Source organism: Hippocampus zosterae, chromosome 5, assembly GCF_025434085.1.
Source record: "Hippocampus zosterae strain Florida chromosome 5, ASM2543408v3, whole genome shotgun sequence".
Classification (NCBI taxonomy): Eukaryota; Metazoa; Chordata; class Actinopteri; order Syngnathiformes; family Syngnathidae; genus Hippocampus; species Hippocampus zosterae.
Window position 1 is genome coordinate 13,228,318 of NC_067455.1, and position 24,290 is coordinate 13,252,607.

The 24,290-nt window shown below is 41.4% G+C and overlaps 1 protein-coding gene across 1 annotated transcript in view; it reads right to left on the minus strand.

Annotated features, from left to right (window-relative positions):
* Nucleotides 1-1,802: 1,802 nt before the first annotated feature.
* LOC127601244 (dynein axonemal heavy chain 11) overlaps nucleotides 1,803-24,290 on the minus strand; it is a 92,692-nt gene continuing 70,204 nt past the window's right edge. The window contains exons 50-84 of the mRNA XM_052066339.1: nucleotides 24,186-24,288; nucleotides 23,667-23,906; nucleotides 23,417-23,578; nucleotides 23,118-23,311; nucleotides 22,778-22,940; nucleotides 22,225-22,348; nucleotides 21,900-22,042; nucleotides 20,182-20,343; nucleotides 15,225-15,458; nucleotides 14,920-15,066; nucleotides 14,708-14,821; nucleotides 14,487-14,630; nucleotides 13,744-13,926; nucleotides 13,513-13,614; nucleotides 13,269-13,403; nucleotides 11,956-12,129; nucleotides 11,618-11,853; nucleotides 11,348-11,470; nucleotides 8,260-8,464; nucleotides 8,012-8,176; nucleotides 7,677-7,817; nucleotides 7,269-7,439; nucleotides 6,763-6,885; nucleotides 6,453-6,646; nucleotides 6,231-6,379; nucleotides 6,025-6,152; nucleotides 5,501-5,728; nucleotides 5,210-5,401; nucleotides 4,334-4,453; nucleotides 3,878-4,120; nucleotides 3,607-3,789; nucleotides 3,410-3,525; nucleotides 2,431-2,543; nucleotides 2,200-2,340; nucleotides 1,803-2,104 (exon numbers count right to left, since the gene is read on the minus strand). Coding sequence (XP_051922299.1) covers nucleotides 1,857-2,104; nucleotides 2,200-2,340; nucleotides 2,431-2,543; nucleotides 3,410-3,525; nucleotides 3,607-3,789; nucleotides 3,878-4,120; nucleotides 4,334-4,453; nucleotides 5,210-5,401; nucleotides 5,501-5,728; nucleotides 6,025-6,152; nucleotides 6,231-6,379; nucleotides 6,453-6,646; nucleotides 6,763-6,885; nucleotides 7,269-7,439; nucleotides 7,677-7,817; nucleotides 8,012-8,176; nucleotides 8,260-8,464; nucleotides 11,348-11,470; nucleotides 11,618-11,853; nucleotides 11,956-12,129; nucleotides 13,269-13,403; nucleotides 13,513-13,614; nucleotides 13,744-13,926; nucleotides 14,487-14,630; nucleotides 14,708-14,821; nucleotides 14,920-15,066; nucleotides 15,225-15,458; nucleotides 20,182-20,343; nucleotides 21,900-22,042; nucleotides 22,225-22,348; nucleotides 22,778-22,940; nucleotides 23,118-23,311; nucleotides 23,417-23,578; nucleotides 23,667-23,906; nucleotides 24,186-24,288 — 5,743 coding nt within the window. The 3' untranslated portion in view covers nucleotides 1,803-1,856. The remainder of the gene's footprint in view (nucleotides 2,105-2,199; nucleotides 2,341-2,430; nucleotides 2,544-3,409; nucleotides 3,526-3,606; nucleotides 3,790-3,877; nucleotides 4,121-4,333; nucleotides 4,454-5,209; nucleotides 5,402-5,500; nucleotides 5,729-6,024; nucleotides 6,153-6,230; nucleotides 6,380-6,452; nucleotides 6,647-6,762; nucleotides 6,886-7,268; nucleotides 7,440-7,676; nucleotides 7,818-8,011; nucleotides 8,177-8,259; nucleotides 8,465-11,347; nucleotides 11,471-11,617; nucleotides 11,854-11,955; nucleotides 12,130-13,268; nucleotides 13,404-13,512; nucleotides 13,615-13,743; nucleotides 13,927-14,486; nucleotides 14,631-14,707; nucleotides 14,822-14,919; nucleotides 15,067-15,224; nucleotides 15,459-20,181; nucleotides 20,344-21,899; nucleotides 22,043-22,224; nucleotides 22,349-22,777; nucleotides 22,941-23,117; nucleotides 23,312-23,416; nucleotides 23,579-23,666; nucleotides 23,907-24,185; nucleotides 24,289-24,290) is intronic.

Genomic DNA, 24,290 nt, shown 5'->3' on the forward strand with positions numbered 1-24,290 from the left:
GCGTTATAGTACATGTTGTCACTTATAAAGCATTACTTGGGTGAGTTCATTGTCTACGGCCTTTGTGAGAAGTCATGCATGCTGGTGCTATAATGAAAAAAGAAATAAACCACATGAAGGGTATCTATTACAACAATTAAAATGAAATAAAAAACAAGTAAGAAAGAAAGAAAAGAAGAAAAATACAAAAAAGAAAGACAAAACTCAACTGCTGTTGTAAAACCGTTGATGCCACTTCATCATTTCTGGCTGTAAAACAGTGCTGAACCACACAGTCATTAAAAAAAAACAATGAAGAAAAAAAATTACAAAACCGCACTTCATCTGGTATGACCAGTATTTAAAAGAATGGATACATGATACAATCCATTAGGTACACGATATAATATGATCCAATATGAAACTGTAACCAACGTCTACCTTTAAAAATGTAATTATGCTCTAATTTTGGAGGGGAATGGAGTTTGCAGTGGCATAGAAATGTCAACTAAGGCTTTTAGTGAGTATGTGTGATATGTTTTCTTAGTTATTAGAATAGAATAGAAATTGCATCGCACACCAAAACAACAAGTACTGCTGCTCCAAAAAGAGTCGGACGAGGTGAAGTGTGTATTTCCGTCAGCGCACAATCTATCTGACATTAACCAGGTGTCCTTGTTGGCCTTTTAACATGACTAACAGTGGCAAAACCCCTGCTGCGTCTGGCCCGGCGTAGCCTGCCATTTCTGCCCAAATACATTGGGCACGTTATCATTTCCCTGTCATCAAATGACTGGCTAGCAGCTAATGAGAGGAAGAGAGGGAAAATGAAGAGACACTACTAGGAAGACGAGTTCTTCATTTCCTGTGTGTTATACAAACCACAGAGTCAATCTTTCACCCTCCACAATTCTCTCTGCTGATATAAGGGATGCTGGACGGAACTAGCAAAGGCAAAGCCATTAGTGCTTAAAAAGCATGAGCGATAATTTTCACATCAGATGTGCTGTTACTTGTATGTAACACGGTTGCAACAATTCAAACTGAAAACTCATTGTTGAAGAGCACATATAACACATTTATTTATTATTTACCAGATATTCTAAGATACGTTCACAATCACACCCTTTATTTTGCACATGTGTGTTTTGATTACCGGTAGCTTAAAAGGAGTCTGGTTAGACCTTTTGGGTTATTTTGGTTCATCTGGACAGTGAACAGATAAAAGATGTGTCATCTGATGCGTTGCTGTCTCATTGAAAGCTATCAATGCCTTTGAATAGGTTTCTTCTGCAGGCCCGGCTGAATGAATTACACGAGTCTGTTAGTATTCTGCCGAAGCCGTACAAAAGGTCAATGTCAAATGCACCTCATTTAAAAGTCAATAGCAACCGTGCACATCATCTCCTGGGAATTCAGGCCGGGAACTCTCCAGACGGCACTGTGTATCATTCAGTTAGTAGAGGGCAACCAGTGAGCTTTTTTTAATCTTGACCTTCCAATAAAATATGCTGCCTATCCAAAATTACATGGTCTAAAATGGAGACATAAGCTCTCAGCACATCACGAATGGATTGACCCATCTCAGGGAAGATGTTCAACAGTGTCTAGAGATGGCATGCACTGCTTTAAACATGTAGGTTATGATCTTAGTTCTTATTTTTTAAATTCTGGGGGAAAAAAAACAAAACAAAAAAACATGCTGAAATGCTGACACACAACAAATATCAAGCTAAAATAAAAATAGAAACATGTACTAGAAGCTTGATTCTAATTAAAATGGATAAAAAAATAAATCAATACATCATTAATACATCAATACATGTTATGAAAAACCTTTCAGAATAATACGACAGTCATTTGCATTCTATTGGACGTCACTCTGAAAGCAGCAGGGCCACACCAGCTAAAATCCACTTAGCAGGAGGCTGTCTGTTGCGGAGGTAAAATGTCCAAACATATGTGGATCCGCGATGTTTTGTTCGGTACACAGGACACTCATAAGTGTTTTTGAGCTCCTGCTCTTTTGCCGGGACGGCTCGCACATACAGTACCGGCATGGGAGGAGTGAGATCTCTCAAAACTGCCTCTGCGATGACTCCCGACTGAGTGTCCCAACGTGCTCCTGAAGCGAACATAAGGGGTGTTATTTCTTGAGTCTCATGACTAATTCTAACAGTTTTGAATGTTGTAATTCAATAAAGATAATATTAATTCTACCTTCTATGAAGAGGCCATGAATGTAGGCCCCCTCCCGTGGTGGATGCCCAAAATCATCTTTCGTCTTCTTTGTCACATCAGCAGTCAACGTCATCTTATCCAGGGGCCACTGATTCTTACGAGCAATGGTCTGGAGAATAGCTTCCCAAAATCAGAAGATTTTAATTAATTAATTCTCTGAAGTGCACTTTATCTTCTCATCGTGTGTCTCACTGTTTTTTGAGAGCTCACCAGTGAGGAAAGACTGCGGGTTGAAGAGGCCCGAGAGCCAAACAACAGCAGGTTGAACTAAGTCTTGTGTCCAGCTGTCCAGGTCACGACAACTACAGTTGATATCACTGAACCTAAAACACAAATCAAGTCTCAGTGTGACTTCATTTGTCAATGGTCTGATATTGCATTCTATTACTACTGGGTTCAACATCAAGTAAAACTGTAATTCACAGCGATTAGTTGGTTATTATAAAGGTTTGTGGTCATCTCAAAATGCTAAATGTATTTACTGCATTTCAAGGCTTCAAAATGATCAAAATATAGCATTACCTGCACAGCATGTCCCTGTTGTACTTTTGATGGAATTTATTTTCCCAGCCTCACCATTATTTTGGGATTAAAGACTTGCGGCTTTTGCACACAGACAGACGACTGGTTACCGCGGTTCAGAAGTTTCGGGATTCAAGTCGAGACTCTGGCCTACCTGTGTGGAGTTTGCATGTGCTCCCAATGCTTGCGTAGATTAAGTCCAGGTATTTAGACTTACTCACACATTTCCCCCCCAAAAATGTATGTTAGGTTTATAAAAAAATGCAACGCAAATTGTCCCAAGTTGTGAATGTTTGTCTATTTGTGTCCTGCCATTAGCAGCTGCTGAGCCAAAGTCAGCAGGGATGGGCTCCAGCTCACCTCGGGGTTAGCGACATCGAATATACATGGATGTGTGCGTGTTCACACAGGTGCTGCGACACGCATGCCGTTGAATAACCTAATTGAGAATGAAACATGTTCTTTATCTTTTCAGTGCATTTTCAAAACAGCACTGTCGTTATGAAATTTGGCATCAAAGGGTCAAGTAAGTGTCTTTTGGTATCTATCACATTTTTCTTTTAATTGTTTAACCAGAAGTGATAAATGTGCACTCTTTAGAAGCCAGTAACGAGTAATACGCATGACAAAATACGGATCTAAGGAAAGAGCAAGTTGCTTTGTTTACCATCGTGTAAGCGTTTTGGTGGAGGGGTAAGACAATCTGGCCCAGGAATCTGGCACAGCATCATTGAACAACGCCGACTGTAGAGTCTCCATAGTGGAAGAAATGGTGAGCTCTCCCTGTAAGCGCATACGATTCAAATGAATAATGCAGCACATATAGCCATACGGAAGAGTAAAGAGAAGCCTTCAACACACGACCTTGAGGCCAAGATCTAGTTCATTGAGGGATGTCATTATTTCGCCAAGTAGGAGATTCATGCGTTCACATTCCTGCAAACAGACTGAAACGTAAGGGCTCCGCTCTGTTGCCTTCACCAACATCTCTGCCATGTTATACTGCTCAGGAAGCTTGTCGAGAAGTTCTTCAATGATGGATTTAACCTGACAAAAAGATGGGCCTAAGGTGAGACTTTTTGGGTGATTAATGCAAGGGTAGTAGTTGTTAGAAAGTGAGTTGAGGTGGCCACACCTTCTCCTCCGTGCTCAATACCGCCCCCTCCCCTCTGGAGGAGTCCTGTGGCTGCAGTTCAAGCAGAGTCTTGAAGAGGTTGTCCGAGCTGAGAGTGAGGCACTCGAGCTCTGCATTTGGATGCAGGCCATACAAAGTGGGGCTCTCAGGTGGAAGATGCTCATCAATATAAGTGTGGTACCCGCTGTGGTCCATGAAAGGAGGGGCCATGAAGCCAGGACACAGACAGAACTCCCCGTCAAACTGGCCAATGAAAACAAGGTTAAATAAATCCTATCACATGTTCAGTGAAGTCAGCAAAACAAACTCATTTGGGGAATATTATGAGTAAACACAATATTGGTCAAATATTTCTTCAGTGGCATGTGACAGAGCAAAGGAAAAAACATTCTCACATACTGTAATACATAAATGCCCAAAAAGCAACTTGTCACACATGGATGCAAATGGACTCACCATTTTGGGATGCATAAACTCTTGCAGATAGGCCTTACAGAGCCTTCTGTCCCATATATTAGTAATGTGCCCTCCATACATGATCTCCCCAAAGAGATAGCACAGATCCTCCCACGGCACCTGCATAAATGTAAACCACACAGTTAAGAAAACAACATTCTGATACTTTTGTCTTCTTTCAATCTATAAGCAGGAACAATATGATCTGTCTGCAATAACTACTCAAGCTTGATGAAACACACAGATCTGATGTGTGACATGTTTTCCCTTCAGCAGGAGATGACGAGGACCTGCGAGAGGTTAAAGAGGGAAAAGATAACCTGCGATTCATAACAAATTCCAAAAGCTGGAGGTTCACAATCATTTGTACCTGTATTGTTTTGCAAATTGCTTCCATCGTCAGCTCTAATTGCAGTGATCACTTATGTAGTGTTGTGAACTGTCACATTGGCTGCATGTAATTACATTTAGAACGACGCTTCATTGCTCTCCTAATGAATTCTCTGTATACGCACATACAGGTTACTGTTTGGTTAACATAATGAAGGGCATTCGTTTTTTTGGAGGGCAGAACACCTTGAAGACGTGATTGGTTCTGACCGGGGTAATGGAAGCTCTAAGAGAAACACATTAGCAGCTTCGAGTAGCGAAGAGGATGGATTTTTTTGTTGTCTTGAAAGAAAGCTAAATTATAGGTTGCATGTTTATAGCAAGCATAAATGTGAACTAACAAAATATCCATCATAAGAGTGAAAATATTTCACTAACTAATCAGACTTTTTGAGTATGAATGACAGTGGATTGGCTAATTATTTAAAAATATAAATATACAAGCAATTGTGAAAAATATTCAAACAACGGTGAAAGATTAATGACCTTGTTGTTGGACTCTAAGTAGTTGAACAGAACATTAGTTGAGATGGTGAGATCTCCGCTGCTAAAGGGATATTTATGGTTCCACCCCTGAGGGCCAAACCTCCGGCGCTCCGTGACACAAGCATGAAAGAAGCAGAGGGAGAAAAACATGGAGTTGAATTCCTGTTCTCGTGAGCACATCTCCAGAGTGTCCTAAAAAACAAAGAAAAAAAATGAAATGCTTGCACTGTTGCACCCAAATTGATTTTTAAAACAAAATGTCATGCATTTCTTCAATACATACTTACGTACTTGACTGAAGTTGTTGATAGCGGCATGTAGACTGGGATTCATACCAGTTGGCGGCTCGTTGGTGATTTTGATTGCATTCTCCAGAATGCCTCTGGGGATTACGTGCTGCTCGGGGCTAGGTGCTGGTTCCCCAGTGATGAACACTCTGTAGCTGGGGTGACTGTCCACAGCCTCTTTCTCCAATAGAGCTTCAAGATGAGGCAACCAGCTTGCTACCAGGTGAACATTCTAAGGAGCCAAAGTTGATATTAAATAATAAAGAATTATTTTATTTTTAGGTCAAGTCGTCAAATTGTGAAAAACTAATTTGAAAAATATATTTGTTTGTTGGTAATTACCAAGACAACCCTCAGAGACTGACTTGTCTGCCAGGTCCAACTATCAAAGGAGGAATTTACAGGGCTCATCTAGCCAATTATGGTTTTTATTGAACCAAATTGAGTCTATTTCCCACTTGGGTGGGAGATAATATCATTAGTTATGTGGGCTGAAAGAACAGCTAGTAAGTGAACAGGATATTTTACCTGCAGGATGACCCAATGTCCAAGTTTCGAAGATTTCCTGAGCACCCTTTCAGCTACATCTTCCTGTCCCTGTCCCAGTGAAACATTGTGCAAATTGCCCAATTCGATTGACAATCCCAGCATTAATCCTATAAAAATAAAATGATTCATATGATTTGCCGCAGAGCAAGAAATTGCAGATATTGAACCTGGTGTAAGTGTTGTACCCAGTTTCTCGACTTCTTTGAGTGGATTGACACCAGGCGAGAGGATGAAAAATACAGGCGTTGAGGGGCTGCTACTTTCATACAACTTTTCAAATTCCAATCTTGCAGTCTCAACATATTTTGCTCCCATGCAATCCCCCACAAAATCCCTGCCAAGAAATCAAACTTCTTGTCATAATGTACATTTATTGCATGCATGAATAGGCACGGTCTTGTATGTACCTTAGCGTGTACATCACCCTATCAGGGCGCAGAGCTCTCAGGATGATAAGCTTCTGAATGCAACTCTTATTTTTCCAGTCCTGTGGAAGTCTCTCCTTTTCAGGACAGCTGGATTCAACAATCTTCCTCCAGCGCTTGTGTGAACTTTCGATGTCCCGGTCCAGTCCATGAAATTCTTGCATTGAAGAAATGCTCTATAGCCACATAATGCATCATCAACTCTCGACACAAACACTTGGATACATCTTGAACACTGATAACTGACATGTCATGGACTTCACGTAGGATTACATCCTCAATTATAAGATACCTTAATGGCTCCCCAGGCATGCGGTGACAGGAAGGACACAGGGCTAACTTTACTAGCTTCCACTGGGAAACGCAAAAGAAAGTCAAACTCCTGTGCATCAATCAGGTTCTGCTTGAGCTGAATCTGGAAGAAAGAGTATTTTGTAATGATGTATTTCTGTCTCGTCAATTTCAGAGCAACTCAAAGTTAAAAAAAAAAACTCCTTGGCAAAAGGACACCACTGCTAAATCCGGTTGAGTACTTTAGAGTCAACTACGCAATGTCTTTGATGGGGGAAAAAAATGTAGCCACAATGACAGACAATTCCATTATGTCACCAGAACCAACCTCCTTGTCAGAACCAACTGTCTGAACAGCAGCTGGTGAGCCAGGGTTGAGATGTAATCAATAGAAGCGTATAGTCCTGCTGACTGCTTTTAATTGAAGTTAATGTGGGGGCAGAAATATATTTTGATTGATCAGGGTGACAAGACGCTCCACCTCCAAGGCAGCCCAAAGTCCCTCACCTGGAAGGCGGCGTGTGACAAGAAGGTTAACTTGTCTGTCTCAAACAAGCCCTGGCTGGTGTACAGGAATACAGAATAGGTGATGGCCTCTGTCAGGGCAGCCACTCTGCTGCTCACATCCTCCCCACATTCCACACGCTCCATTGCTTTGCTAAACACTGAAATAAAGCTCTGCAAGACAGAGAAAAGGACCTCATATGTAAAATGACCTTTAAATGGAAGGTTAAGCAGTGGATGGACAAAAAAATGTGTGCACATGCATTTAAAGTGAACTTCAGCTGGGGTAATATGTAAAAGTCAACAAATACCCTAAAAGTACGAATTAAAAATCGGACTCCTGATTAAAAAAATTGTTTGACATAAGTGAGCATGCACCAAGAGGATTTCAGGGGCAAAAGGCTAGAATACCTTGAGGGAAAACTGATACATTGGGTTAATCTTGTTGAGGTCATTGATGATGAAGAAGAGGAGTGATGCTCTCTCAGCAGCAGGGCGGTATATTTCCCGAGCCTCGTTGATCTTTGTCTCATTCTCTTGGGCCTCCACCACCTGTGTGTTCCAAACGCACAGAATGAGCTATGAGGCTCTCAGTCATGCTCCAAAAGCTGTTCATTACACATATTCCAAACTACACACCGTTGACTGCAGGTTCAATAACAGATGAATCACAGGTTGCGTAAAGACATTCAAAAAAAGTTGACTGATAAAAGACGTGCAAGACTGAAATCTCATAGGGGTCGTACTTTGTCTTGAATGTGGGCAGCTGTGGTCTTGGTGATTTCAAGTTGCTCCACCAGCGAAATATCACCCAGGAAATTACCACAGGCAGTAGAGAGACGACTCAGCAGGTCGTCTTCCAACCTTTGAAGCTCAATCTTGAAATGGTTCTGCTGCCTGTTCAACTCCATCTTGGACAGAGTGCACAAACCAGTTATCCATTTCTGATATCCTGGACTGAAGCCTCATACATAACTTGAAAATGGGGTTTTACCTTCAGGTCTTCAAGTTCAGGCCTTTCCCGAGATACTACTTGTCCCAGCAGCTGTTCCTCCAGACCAACCGGGGTCACAGTGAAGTTGATGAGGGTTGTTTGAGCCTGGAGCTCAGGAGGAAAATGGGGATTGGCCAGTTTGGTGTGCAGAATGAGTTGAAATTTACTATTATATTCACACTCCTTGCCGCCAATCTGAATGTACCTGATGACGAAAAAAACTGTTAGCCAAAAGTCCAAATTGTTCATGTCATAGAGTAACGCATTACGGATTTGTCATCTGATTAAAATAAAAGACTTGAGTTTGGATCAGAAGAACATCAGACAACCATTTGTTAAGAAAAGACACTAATAATGGTTTGAAAAAATATTGTTTGAATATAGTCCAATGCAAATAATCACAGAAATAAACATTTGCAAATGTGGCTCAACTTTCTATTCATCCGCTTTTCTTTCAGCCACAAACCAGCCCAGACTAAATCAATAGCGGCTCAGTTGGTTACAGCCAAGTCGAGCACTCCATTTGTCATTGATTGTTTAAATAACTGACTAACTATTCGACACTGGATCAAATGTCCAGAATTCGGTGTTTGGGATGGGGAACCCATCTTCATATCAGCGCAGATTCTGTGCAGGATGTAATGATGGAGGAGGTAAGTGAGGTATGGTGGGGCCAAGGCATCGAAGGATTTATGTATCGGTTGCATCCCTAGTCATATTATGAACCATGTCAGCTGTAATTCATTTGTGTGTGTGTGCGTGTGTGTGATCTATTGTGTTGGATAAGGGAGTGAGTGCTTCTGTCTTTATTAAGATCACAGCGGACACTAGTAACGGCCCTTCCTGATTGACCAAAAACTATCGGGACCAAGTTGAAGGAATAGGCGATGAATCTGACAGCAGTAGCATGCTTGCTCTCTGCCTCAAACAAGTGTCTTATTCAAACTTACTAAATAGTTAGTTGTAAGGGTAGATCCTTTGTTTGCATGCCAGCTTTTGCTGCCTTTTTTAAAACCTTTTTGTTTCATCCATTGCACATAGGCTTTTGCTTGGACCATGTTTTTTTAATCACATCCTTGGAGACCGAGAGTAATATCCTTCCCTTTTATGCACCGAACCCCAGACACGTGCGTAAGGCATCATAGGAAAAAGTTTGAAGACTATCTGAAGCTTGATGCGGAATATTTTTGAAAGGGCAAGAGGGTAATGTGTTGTCATGGCTGTGGACAGGTTAAAATGTATGTTTTTTTTTTTCTTCATGATGTATGTTTTGGCTAGTTCGACTATACTCCAGAGAAAATTATAGTCCAAAAAAAATACAATAAATATAAAAGATTGCTTCCCCCATCGCCAATATTTGTCTGTCCTCGCATTTCAATTAAATTAGCACAGGCTTGACAAACATGGTGGCTTTTCATTTTTCTCTAATTGCCACTTGGATGGCAGGCAAGGGCCGTGGTTCTCCAACACAAAGTTCCTCGTGTCCTGATCGGGTTCAACTCTCTATCTTCACTAGCCAGAATTAATGTACTATTGATAGAACCATTACTCCGCCAAATTAAAGTTTGCTGATGGATTGTCTTGTAGTCTTCCGTCAGCCATGAAAAGAATAATTAGTATTCATTACTTCACACTCTAAAACATTCCAATTATTAATGAACTTCAGCTGTGAAGCCCCGCCAGATCCATCATGCCTGGCCCTGCTGGTTGTATTAATCATCGACAGAAACAAGTATGGGGGTCATCTACAAGGGATAAACTGATAATCGGCTCTAATATGATGAATTGTGTTCTCAGGACAGACAGGACGTCAGGGGGTAGTGCAACGGACACGGAAAACAGAAGCTTCATACTCAGAGTTACACACAGATCAAATGGCAAATAGCATGTCCAGGATGTACTGGACATACGTTTGGTAGGTGTCACCGTGAATCGGTGATCTAATACTTTTGACTTTTGTTTTTAATACAGTTCGTTTTAATGAGTTTGAGAGCGGGTTTGTTAGTTTTTATGAATTGGTATTTTTTTTCTAAATGCTTCATTTTAGTTGTTATTGTTTTAAGTATTGGTTTTATTAATAATATTATTATTACAAGTTTGGTTTTTTTCTAAATGGAGTATTAGTTATTATATGTTTTTTTTTTCTAAATGGAGTATTTGTCAAGTGCAAGATAAAAAAGGTCACTAGGTAAAGTAGATATTCTCAAACAACTGCTTGTATGGACACACGGCAATACCGTAGTAAAGACTTTTAAAAATGAACCCCGAAAACCCCCCCAAAAATATCACTCAGTTTTGGGGGGGATTTTGTGAATATTAAAACCCGTTTGTAATGGTGCAGAGATTTACACATTTAGTTTAGCTGGATAACATTAGGCAGTACCAGCAGACATTGAGGTCTGGAATGAAACGTGGATTTGAATTCCAGAACAAATGCTATTTACAATCATAAAGTAGAGACTTCCAGACTTATTAGAACTCAATGGGATAACATAAAAATCAATGTTATTGTAAAACTCATTTTAAAGCCAGGTAAAGGCATTACTTCATTCAATGTAGACAAATGTTTTAACATCGAGCAAATCATTAGGACATTTTTGAAGCGAAATTGAGTTTGCCATCATGATGGAGAGCCACTGCATTGAGTGTTTCCTGCTACCTCTCTTATGAGTACTAATACATAACCATGAATGTTCTCCATTCTGCTTTTACACTGAGGCTCATCTGTTCAATATTCATCAGGCCTAAAGAATATGAACGCACAAATATACATCTATCACCTGTCTTGAGGGATGGATCAATATGCCGCATTCATGGATTCAGAACATGCGCTGCACATTGATTAATAATCTGAAGAACGGGCAATGATAATGTCTTCCGTCATATCTTGCTGATGCTCCAGTGCTCGGTGAGACGCAACCATCTGGTAATCTGATCCCAGTGTCTTCAGCAACAAACACTGCTACTATTTGTGTTCCCATAGGCACAACCCAAAAAACAAAATTCTGTTGGTGAGTAATGATTGGGTGTTTTATTATTTTTGGTTGAGCTTTAGTGTTCTAGTTAAAAAAATAAAAATAAAACTAACCGTCCCCTTTTGATGGTGTTTTTGCCCAGGAGAGGCTCCAAGACAGGGTCAATTTTTTCTGGCATGTTCTCAATTAGAACGGTTTCACCACAGGCCAGTGCCTCTTCAATTACATCAATGTACCTGTGGAATGATACAACAAAATGAGGATTGCAGCACCCTAGTGTTTGATAAGCAGGTCATCTTATCAAAGATAACGTTTTGAGTCCAATAAACAAAACATGAACAAAAACATCATACAGTACACAGCACATCACAGCCCCTTCTCACCCTTTCTGTCCCTGTTGCACCACCCTCATCTTGGCACCTTGCTGGCTCCGTATCCACTTGATGCCCTGCTGCTGTGGGTCCACCATGAGTGGCCAGCGCTCACTGGTGGTCAGGATGGCAGCGTTCTCAGTTGACATCCTATCATTCGGCAGACCCTGGTTATGCCAAGCAGCCACAGTGGCATCATCTGTAAGCATGAGTATGGGATCCAGGCCATCTGTCAGGGGTACAGAGACCTGTAATGGAAGCCAGAGATTGAAGTCATTGAGCGCTGGATCAGCAATGAGGCTTTTTAAGACAGCTTTTACCACCATAGTGTGACATAGATGAAACTTAACCTTCTGAGATTTGAGGAACGGGATCCATTTTTCATTGAGGAGTCCAGCACGATACTGCATGGTAAAGTAACCCATGTAGGAGACAAATGCTGAAGTGAGGGCGACATCCCCACACAGGGTTTTCTGCTGTTTCTTATATCGAACAAGCGACTGTGACCAGCGCTGCTTCTCTGACTAAAAGACACAAGAAACAGACAAAAAGAACACTGACTCCTACACACAGGAAACCACCAAAGAACTCAGTAGATGAAAGAGAAGAAATGGATATTTAGAATGCACACATAATAACAACATGATATTCATTTCACATTGAGAGCCCAAATTAATTGCAGGCGTGGTAAAGAACATCAATGAACACCCCAGATCTTAAAGTTTTGATCTCTGATTCACTCTGCGTCACTCCAACATTTATCTCAAGGTTCAATACGATGACTGTGACAGCTCAAAAGCGATAAATCATGCATGACATTTTCTTACAAGGGGCCGTGGATCTGAAATACGTCACGTAATAAATTCTCAGACAGTTAAAAATCACTATAATTTTACTCTAATGTATTATGGATTGCCTGTAATATCACTCGGTTCGGGGGTGAGACATTGTTAATTTCCAACAGATGTTGAGGCTTTGAGGTAAGTTAATGATTAAAGATAGACGGCCTGATTTATTAGTCGCAAGACTATTGCTTCCAGGTCAATGCCATAAAGGCAAAACATTTATCTTGATATGCTTAAAAGCCAAGCTATTCCATCCAAACCACATTATTTTCTGGGATAAGGAAGTCACAGTTATGAAATCACCAGTTGAATGGGCATTTTTATTTGATATTAGCAACTATAGCTATACTGTAGCACAGGAGGGGGTTTAAATAGGTTAATTGAAATCCTGGACAAGTCATACGTGCTCAAATTAAAATATTCTTTACATATTACAGACACTTTATGTATGAATGCCATACAGTAAAAATAAACAACTTGCTTAAACCCGAAACAGTGTTTGAGGCGTTGAAGTTAATCTCATGTCCTTCCTCCATTGAAGCTGCCCAGCAAGCTCTATGTCCAAACCAGTGCCAAAGCCTTTTCCGTGGTTGGAACCACACACTTTGCTAAAAACAACAGTCAGAACACCCTGCCAAAATATAAAAGCTTCTTTCCTCCTTCCAAGTCCATTTCCTCGATGCTATTTCATCCCTAGCGCTATCCCCTTGCAAACCTAAACCCCCCCACCCGCCAAAAAACAGCAGCGAGACTTGTGTAAATTAAGCAACAATTACAGCACCCAGCCCATCTGGCTCTCAGATTTTCACACCGATTACCTCCAAGCCCCTGACAAGTCTGTTGGCCAGCTCTATGGTCTGGTTGGTGCGGGTTACATCCTGTTGACAGCTGATTTTCTCAGCTGTAGCACTTTCAAACTGAGCTGTAAGATTCTGGAGGATGGCATCCAAATCCTAGAGAGCAATAAGAAGGGCAAAGGCAGAGAATATATCATTAATAAAATCTGAGCAACCAACTAAGCAGCTAAGTTAACTATGACTATAAAAACATATTTTTACTTACTACCAATTTCTTTTGTACAGCCAGCAGTTTAGTTGTTGCGATTTCTAGTTCTGTATTAGCCTGGGATAAAGCATGCCTCTTTGGAATGACCTCACAATAAATCTGGAATCACAAAAAGTACATGCTGTCAGGAAATGCTTCAACTCAACTCTCAACTCTACTCAACTGTATTTATAGAGCACTTTCACAACAAAAGCAAATTATACAGAGAACATAAAGTGTGTATCCAACCTCATAGTATCGAACAATGTTAATTGTCCAGGCACAGAGTCCTGCTGCAGCTGTAGATTTGGTCCTAACTTGATCTGGGTGGAAGTCTGGCTTTTTAAGGTAATACTGTTTGACCGCATTCAAAGAGGAGTCATGGATGTGCTCCTTGTCATATGACATCAGGGCCTGCAGAAAATCATCCACCTGATCCAACACAGTAAACGAGACAAGTTAAAATGTGTACACATTAATGACTAAAAGTATTACAAATAAGGTTTTTACCTTGAGCTCGCTGCTCATAAAATTGCAATATTTATTCAGATTAATTTACACGAGTTACAAATTATGTTGTTAGTTTAATGCATTCAGTGTATCAAAATATAGGCATGAAAATGTAAACAATAGTTGCCAGCCTATTTGTTCACCTTTTGTTTGGGTATTTTTATTTTTTTATTTTAGCCGAAACACGAGACAAAGTCAGGTAAAAAAGTTGGTGATCCCTGTTATTCAAGGAAATGTTAAGTCCTACAGTTACAACAAATCTAGAAAAGAGGCAAGACCCATTCAATTTTAAGAGCTTTAAAATATATCTATGGTGGGTGTTGAGTGAGTGCCTCCTCCCCTAGTGTGTGAGCATATTCATGGAGCCATCCTGCTGTAATGTAAGTACGGGAGCAATGGCTGGCAGGGCCAGGGTCAAGGCCAGCACAAAAATTAGATTGGCATTCATCAGGCAGATGTAACTGAGGCGATGACAGCTTAACCTTGCCCATGAAGGCCCGTGCTGCTTTCCAGCTCCGATCCTTAGGAACCCGACCGCGTGGAGCCAGTAGAACCATCACGGCTGACGCTACGTTGATGACTGCCGGGGGAGGGTTGGGGAAGGCCTTCAGTTCAGTAAGATTTACCTAAAAAGAGTTATAAATGTTTTACGGCTTGCAGAAGGACATGCAGATTTGACTGACTCTTTAACAGCACCAAGTACCTTGTTGAGCGTGTTCAGTGCCGCAGTGGCAGCTGTCAATATGGGCTCTGCTTTGGCAAGGTCTTTCTCACAATCCTGTTGCTTGATGGACACTTCTGCCTGGATGAGGGAAACCTAAACAAAGAAAGGATGAATTAAAATAGGGAGGGTTGATTCTAGAAGGAGATCAACGATCAGGCTGGAAAACTCAAAAATGCGGTCCGCTATTTCACCTTTTGTGCCTCAACATCTGCAGCCTCTTTTTTGGTGCTAACCCTCTCAGTTTGAAGTCCAATCTTGGTAATGAGAGCCTCGATATTCTGATTCTTAATGGTTAAATCAAATTCTTGATCTGCCAATTTGGCTTTCAGGTCCTCAACCTAAGAGAGAAACAAAGTGATGACACATTCTTCAAAATGTAAATGCTGTAAGAAGCAACATGACTCAGATAATAATAATAAATAATTCTAATGTCCATGCTACAGCATTGTACCGTCATCAGATCATCCTCGAGTTTACAGGAATTAGTTTCACTTACCTGAGCAGCAGTGCTTTGGAGCTTTTGAAGGCCTCTGTCAAGCCGGTTCATCTTATCCTGGACCTGGGCCCGAGACTTTTGCAGAAGGTTCCTGTACAGGGTGATTTGCTGGAGAAAGCTCTTGGGGGTGGTGTAATTGTGCCTCTTCTCATCGCGCAGGTATTTTTCACTTGCTTGGTTGACACTGGTATGAACGTAGGCCATGAAAAGACTGATGGATTCCTGGACAGCATGCTGTAAAAATAAGCAGACACGAAGGAGGGAAAGAGGGTGAGGTGGATTGAGTAGAGTTCAACATCCGCAAGATGATGGCGACTGAAATATTCATTCATTCATTCATTCATCTTCTGAGCCGCTTGATCCTCACTAGGGTCGCGGGGGTGCTGGAGCCTATCCCAGCTGTCATCGGGCAGTAGGCGGGGTACACCCTGAATCGGTTGCCAGCCAATCGCAGAGCACAGAGAAACGAACAACCATTAATAATAATAATAATAATACATCACATTTGTAAGCGCCTTTCACAACACTCAAGGACACTGTACAGCCAAGACCAATAGTAAAACACAGATAAAATAATAAATAAATAAAGAAAGATTTAAGGCGGGTAGGCAAGTCTGAATAGGTGGGTTTTGAGCTGGGTTTTGAATAAGGAAAGAGAGTCAATATTACGAATGTTGGGAGGAAGTGAGTTCCAGAGTTTGGGGGCAGAGCGACTGAAGGCTCTGCACCCCATTGTACTGAGACGGGCAGAGGGTAGAAAAAGGTGGAGGGAGGATGAGGACCTGAGTGAGCGAGAGGGAATGGAGATTTGAAGAAGATCTGACAGATAGGGGGGCGCAAGGTTATGGATGGCTTTGAATGTATAGAGAAGTATTTTGAAGTTGATTCTAAGTTTGACAGGAAGCCAGTGGAGCTGTCGGAGGATGGGGGTGATATGATGGAAGGAGGGGGTTCTCGTGATGATCCGGGCTGCTGAATTCTGAACAAGTTGAAGTTTATGGAGGAATTTTTGATGGACACCGAAGAGGAGTGAGTTGCAGTAGTCAATACGGGAAGTGACGAGACTGTGAACAAGGATAGCGGTGGTGTGCGGAGTGAGTGAGGGACGGAGGCGGTTTATATTGCGAAGGTGGAAATGAGCGGACCGGGTAATGTTATTGATGTGGGAGTGAAAGGATAGTGAACTGTCAAGGATGACACCCAGACTCTTCACCTGGGGGGAAGGAGATATAGTGGCATTATCAATTGTGAGGGAGAAACTGTCGGCTTTGTTTAGAGTGGATTTGGTACCGACGAGTAGGAGTTCAGTTTTATTGCTGTTTAGCTTGAGGAAATTGTGGGTGAACCAAGATTTGATTTCTGAGAGACAGTGAGAGAGGGACGAGGGTGGGAGAGAAGCGTCGGGTTTGCTGGAGAGATAGAGCTGGGTGTCATCCGCAAAGCAGTGAAAGTGCAAGCCAAATTTGCGGAAAATGTTTCCGAGTGGAAGGAGGTAGACAATGAAGAGGAGCGGACCGAGGACAGAACCCTGGGGAACACCAGAAGAAACGGGGAGGGATTGTGAAGTAAAAGAATCAACTTGAATGAACTGAGAGCGGCCAGTGAGATATGAGTGGAACCAATGTAGAGGGGTGTTGGTGATGCCTATGGTAGAGAGTCGATTGAGGAGGATGGGGTGAGAGATTGTGTCGAAGGCTGCACTCAGGTCAAGGAGGATGAGGATGGAGATAAGGCCAGAGTCTGCTGCCATGAGAAGATCGTTTGTGATTTTTATGAGGGCTGTTTCAGTACTGTGACGGGGACGGAAGCCGGACTGGAATTGTTCATAAAGACTATTGTCGGTGAGGTGGGAGTGGATCTGAGAGGCGACAGTTTTCTCCAGAATTTTTGAGATGAAGGGAAGATGGGAAATGGGGCGTAGGTTATTGAAGTCATTGGGATCTGAACCAGTTTTTTTCAGGATTGGTGTGACAGCTGCAGTTTTGAAGAGCACAGGAACAATTCCAGTCGACAGAGAGGAATGGATAATGGCTGAGATGAAGGGAAGCAGAGAGGGTAGGCAGGATTTGACCAGAACTGTGGGGAGGGGATCAAGCTGACAGGAGGAAGTCTTGGATTTAATGATGAGGTCTGAAATTAATGAGAGATGGGGGAGTTCAAAAGAAGAGAACAGTTTGCAAGGGGTGAGAGGTTCAGATGAGGGGAAAGGTACAGAGGAGCCCAGATGCTGGTGGATTCTGTTGATTTTTTCATTGAAAAAGAGGAGAAGTGCATTGCAGGTGTCACGAGAGTAAAAGTGAGGTGGTAGGGAGTCAGGAGGTTGAGTGATTCTGTTCCAAAGGGAAAAGAGAGTCTTAGTATTTCCAGCATTGGAGCAGATGAGTCCGGAGTAGTAATGTGATTTTGCTTGAGAGATGGAATCCTTGTAGAGGGATAGCTGAGCTGCATAGATGTCCTTGTGAGCAGTGAGGCCGGTTTTCCTATAAAGTCTCTCAAGCTGCCGGGTTTGGGATTTCAAGGAACGTAGATGAGGGGTGAACCAAGGGGCAGACCGAGTAAAAAGGACAGAGCGGGACTTGACAGGGGCGAGCGTGTTGAGGATGCTGGTGAGACCAGAGTTGTATTGGAAAACCAAATCATCAGGAGTGGAGTCAATGTCCGGAGTCAGGGTGGTCAGCCATGCAGTGAGAGAGTCAATGTTAATGTCTTTAATATTACGGTAAACAATGGTCCGGGGTGATTTGGCAGTTGAGAGCTGGAGTGTAATGTTGAATGAGATAAGGAAGTGGTCCGTTATTGCACTCACACTCACACCTAGGGACAATTTAGAGTGTTCAATCAGCCTGCCATGCATATTTTTGGAATGTGGGAGGAAACCGGAGCACCCGGAGAAAACCCACGCAGGCCCGGGGAGAACATGCAAACTCCACACAGGGAAGCCGGAGCTGGAATCGAACCCGGTACCTCTGCACTGTGAAGCCGACGTGCTAACCACTGGACTACCGGGCCGCCCAGACTGAAATATTATCTTCATAAATTTTGAATTCATCTCCAAGTTTTTCCATCTCACTAGGGTGGCCCTGACTTACTCAATCTGAAATGGAGGTGTAGCTAGCACAAATGATTAGGCTTTGAAACCTCTGTGAAAATAATTTCTGAGACATCAGAGATAGACAGTAATTTGTAAAACAAGGAGAAGTATCTAATGTAAGCCAGGGAACTCATTTATCAAGCCTGCATACGCATAGAAGGTATGTGTAAAATGTGTGACCGAATATTCCCACGAAAAGTATAGAATTTATCAATCTGGACTTGTGTGTGTGAGGACGTGCGTAAATTTACACACAGCGCTGACCATGCGTACGCTCAAAACCTTGTGGTACAACAGTGAAGCTACAGATAGAACAGGTGTACAAACATTATTAACAAGCCAAAATTAAACAAGGGTTTCCCAAACATAGTTGGAGCCATGAATTAATTGCACCCACATTTTAATGAAAACATCATCACAGAACAAATTCAGCTACTTGAATGGGCAATTTATTTTATTCAATGCACAAATAATTTCCGACACGCAGGCTGGAGGAATTAACGCATGATTCATTCAATCTACAGAATAGCTCTGTGGGTGTGCAACTTAAATGTGAAGCTGAGGAGGGCTGGCTGAAATCACGTGTCTTCAACTTGCAATACGGACATCCATATTAACTTGCTAGTCTTCTTCCAGTTAATTAAAAAAAAAATACTTGTCTGTGGGCTGGCATTTCTTAAAGGGATTGCTGCTACCATATTTTGGCCAGTTAGAGGCATTTCTCAAGGCAAATGAGGCTAGACATGTTGTAGTTTAGAACAGGTGGGCTTTATCAACGCACATCTAGAAGAGGTGTCCGTATATTTGATAAATACAGATTTTCTTCGTACTTGGGCATATTCCAAATTTCACTTGTATGAAAGAAATTAGAACCTGTTCAATGCACACTTTGATAAATGCGGTGGAAGGTTTTTAAACATTATCCACAATGTTTGCCGCACTCAATTGTGACGAGGTATTCAATTCATCATGGGTAAGATGCTCAATGACAGGCGGGCTTCATTAATCACACAGTTAGCAATCAATTAAAAAAAAAACAAATGCAGCAAATTCAAAGATCGCCCGAAACCATAACTCACGAAAACATCCTTAATGATTATAGAGCAAGTGGGAAATATGGTATTCATATCATTCATTAATTTCAGACCTAATGCTTTTTGACAGAGAAACTCTGTGTCTATTTGAGGAGTGAACTGAGTGGCCAGTGAGTGTCGTGTGTAGCTCGTAAAGAGTCACTCAAAACCACAGTAAAAATGATTTCATGTCTCGTCTTTTAAAAAGCAACGACAAATAGAGGGTAATAGATGACCCCTGTACAGTATCATGCAAGTCATCATTACCACTTTTGTGGGTGCGTTTATTTTTAGTCGCTGATCAAACTCCACACATGCAGGGACAGATGTGCACGCTCGCTTCAGTGGAAAGTAGCAATCTGGCACATGCTTATATGTGAGGACACTTGGTTGTGACAGCTGCGCCTATTTAGGAGGTCGTTATGTGCTTAATCACTTTTTGCTCATTAGCATAAATGATCCTGGACTGTGAGCGCTTCACTGATATGATGGAAAACAATGTAATGCGTGCACTCACTGTGCGTCTTCGGGCATGTGTTCGGCAATTTGTCAGAATTTCAACACAGAACTAATGATGAGGGATCTACAAAAATGTTAATGCAGCTGCACTATAGTCATTAAAAGGGGTTCATCATCGTCTACTCCTTTCTGTGTCATAGAGAAAATACATTAGCATCTTTGATAACGTCTACCTTTCTAGTAATGTCTTCTTGGTTATGGACAAGAGTGATCAAAATCGGGCTATCAAAAAATATCGCTAACTGATCATTTATTGCGACATCTAAGATGTTACCTCAATGTCATCAATCTCTTGGATAAATCTATAGCTGACTGACTGCAACGCTTCGGCGCTCCAAGGATGAAACCAGTCAATGGTTGTGCACTGGATAAGGGCAGGGAATCGACAGGCCCTTAGTCGGAGCTCACTTCCCACTGGTGATAAACACAACACCACCTAGAACAAAAAGAACCGGAGAGAGACATCAAACAAATGACAGAATGCATAATTACAGCCTGCCTGTTTACTTTGCTTTAACAATGTCAGTTTCAGTGCTTTGAGAGAAATCAACACATACGATATCATATCGCAACAATAGCGCAGAAACATCCTAAAGGTAAAAAGATTACTGGCGACCTCCCATTTCCTCTCCAGTCCCTTCTTCTCTCACTTTGGCAAGCGGTCATGCAGACACTTCACCAGTTGGATGGAGCAGACGGTGCCACGACCCGAGAACCTGGCACAATGATTAGCTGGACTGCAAATGTGTGGACTCTGACAAGAATTTCCTTCCTTTTCACCTCCCAGTTTGACTGGGTCTGTTAATTTATCTCATCAGGCGTAATGCCCTTAAACAGCAGGTGTGAATCGCTCAAACACAAGAATATGTATATGTTACATATTCTACTCGGTCATGGTACATGCTGGTTTAATCACTAATAGAAAAATAAATCTGTGTGTACATAGTTAGCAGTTCAGGTAATGAAACCAAAATTGGATATTGATACAGTGTATTTATTTAAAACAATGCCCAAAGCTAAATTGTGTCCTCTAATATTCAGAACCTCAGGAAAAAAGAGATGTTATTTTCGGAAAATTCATCATATAAAATTCATCAATCCAGACATCATGTCACAATTTGTTGTCATGTATTTTTTTACATAGATGTTACAACTGTCAGTACGATCTGACAGTAGTATCGGTTAATTTATCTGTTTAAACACACACACACACACGCACACACACAAAAAAAGAATAATTTAAAAAACATGCCTCTCTGGTCCAATCTTATACCTCTACTGTTATTCGTAAGAAACCTCAGCGCCTGAGGATAAACAAACTATCACAAACAAAAGGTGTGAGTGATGAGGTGTCAACCATTTGCTATGCACTTGCAGGCAAACTCCGAGCAGGAACACCCTCACTCCCTTGTGCTGACCTGTTACCCAGGGCTTCAGGACCTTTGCTGTAACTATGACAGAATTGCAAAAAACAAACAAAAAAAACAAACGAACAAAAAAACAATAATAATAAAAATGCCCATGCCTTGTTTCCCCACAACTGGAGACGAGACGGACGGACAAGCAGAAGCACAGCGAAGGGAACTTAAGCAACTGAAAGGATGTAGAATTGGCAACAACATCAACAGGTAAGCTTATCAACTCGTATTAAATTTCAAATGATTGTGCATTCCAAAACATAAAACGTCAAACAAAAATTTTGTGTAACAGCAACATCGCGTTATGAATAAATGAAGCTGCCAAAGTAGCTGTTTACATCAGTAATGCTTGCTTAATATTGCTATTGCTGTTACCGGTATTTTGATAAAGCTGGAAATGCATTCTCTTTGACTATTTATCACAACTACAGACTTTCCTAATTGCGTGCCATTATGAATGGCCATGTTTGAAAATTGCGATTGTGGCCATTATTAGTGTGTGTCGTGACTTTGGTCAGAGACTCGTGAGGAGGAGGAATTAATGATGAGATGTTAGGTTTGGAAAAAAATGCACCGTCAGTTGAAGGCGGACTCTGTCAGTAAAGAACCTCCAGCAGTTCTCCTTGGTGTCAAGCAGCCCAAGAGCACGGACGTCAACTCTCACAGCGGCCACAATTCTTTCAATCTCCTCCTCACTGAAGACATCAGGGATATCTCCTGCAGAGAGTTGCAGCCATTACAAACACTAGAACTACAATGATCAATATTAGCTGGTCATGCACTGGAAGATTTCACAATCATTTAACAGAACTAATAATTTAAAAATGGATTCTGTCCTAAATAAACAAAAAAACTACAGGAGCACTGAACAAGAATTAACGTGAAATTAAGAATCAGACCTGATGACAGTAAATCATTCACAATGACCAAAAAGCGCTCATCGGGTATTTGTGCATCGGTCATAAGGAGAGCTACACGCTGATTCTTCACACCGGCTTTCAGCAACAAACCAGCTAGATCCATCTGAGCAAAACCACAAACGATATGAACACAAATGAACAACAAATGAATGGGAACGATGACACGTCTTACACTAATCAATATAATAAACCACAATATGCTGCCATGAACCTTTAAGGTGTTTTTGAATTATTACAACCACAAAACATGTTTCATCAACAAGATATTGAAATATTTCCCAGCGGTCTTTAATGGTATCTGACAATTATTTCCTGCATCAACAGAGCATCTTAACAAAATGGAATTAAATCAATATCACGCATGCAGCCACAGGGAATATTGATTACGTTTTTCCACGTTCGTTTTATTTTGTGTAAAAAAAACAAAAAAAAACAAAAAACAAATTGCAGGCCTTGAGTGTTAATAGAACATGTGGAAAGCATACTTTATGACATTATATGGTAATTATTATGATCTTGCATCTGCGTTTACCTTGAGGTCCTGGATGCTGTAACCTTTGTGTAAAGTGATTTGGAAGACTTCCACAGAGGAAATGTAGGCAGCCAGACGAGTCAGGCTCTGCTTCCCACTGCCCCCAACCCCGATCAGTAAGGCATGACTGCCCGGAGACTCCAGGATGCGACTGATGCGACAGCTGGCAACAACAAGACATTTTTGTCATCAATTTGTATTACCGGTACTTAATTTTTTGGAAAAACATTACTTGTGTTTTGTTTTTCTTTCTTTTTTTAAGCTAAATCAATCTTAAAGGAAAAACAAAAACAGCTACATTTACACTCACTCTGGTCACATGCTATACATCAATACTTACACATGTTGCATTGCGTCTTCAAACAGTACAAGATTCATGGCTGTATTGAGTTCATTGTAGCTCTCGAGGGCATCGGTGAGGATGGTCCTGAGCATACACCAGTCTGTGACATTTGTGTAAAAGGATTCCTTGCCCGCTTGGGCAAAGTGGCAAAAAATTAGGGGTTGCTTTGTCACCTTTTCATCTTCAATGCCCTAGATAAAGAAACATACCATATATCAATTTATTTGGGACAACTGCTCAGTAATACAGTATTAGCAGCAGGTAAGCTTATTTAGGAATCTGAATCTGTATTAAACCTCAAAGCACTCATGCACAGTGTCCATCTGGAGCTTCTGGAAGAGCTGTATGTCTTTGACATTTAACAGCCTGTCAGAGTAGACTCTGCAGGACTCATGGAGCCAAAGCAGAGCAAGATCAACACTGTTTTCCACATTCTCTGGCTCGGCGAAGAGGATACCCTGAACCACATGCAGGCAGATGAATATTTTGCTTCATTCACAGGCCATCTTGCAAATAGTTCCAATATAGTATTGCAATTCGCATTACCTGAAAGATGTTAGACATATCTCGCATATTGAATGTATAATGAAATTTGACAGCTGTTGGCAGAAAGCTGAGATCCATCTTGTGATGGAGCGTTACTGCAGCCTGGACGACAGCTGCAATGCTCTTCTGAACTGGCAAACTGAAGTGATGCTGTGTCAGGTGAGAGCTCAAGATCTGCCCAAAGATGGACATCAGAGCCTCGGATGAAGGAAAATTCACCGCAAACACGGAGAAATGTCTCTGTTGAAAGAAAGATGACATTATCTTGATTTTGAAAATAATAATGATAGTCCTGAGCTGTATTGGTATCCCTGCATTAAAACATTTCAATACGTCTGTTTAATTTCAGACTATTAGTCCAAAATCAATGTGATCGCCATTTGACGACGGTACTATTGTATTTAATCACACACCAGTGTTTTTAATTGTCCCGTACACAACAGTAAGCATGCTGGAAGTATACCTCTTCAAGAATAATCCTATGTACTGTATCTTGACATTTTAACCTTTTAAACATACCTGAAGTCTTGGGTTGATTCTGAAGCTCCCAGCAGTTGGGTTCATACATGCAACATATTGCGTGTTGCTTATTTCTTTTAAGGACAACTTCTGTCTATCGTACCT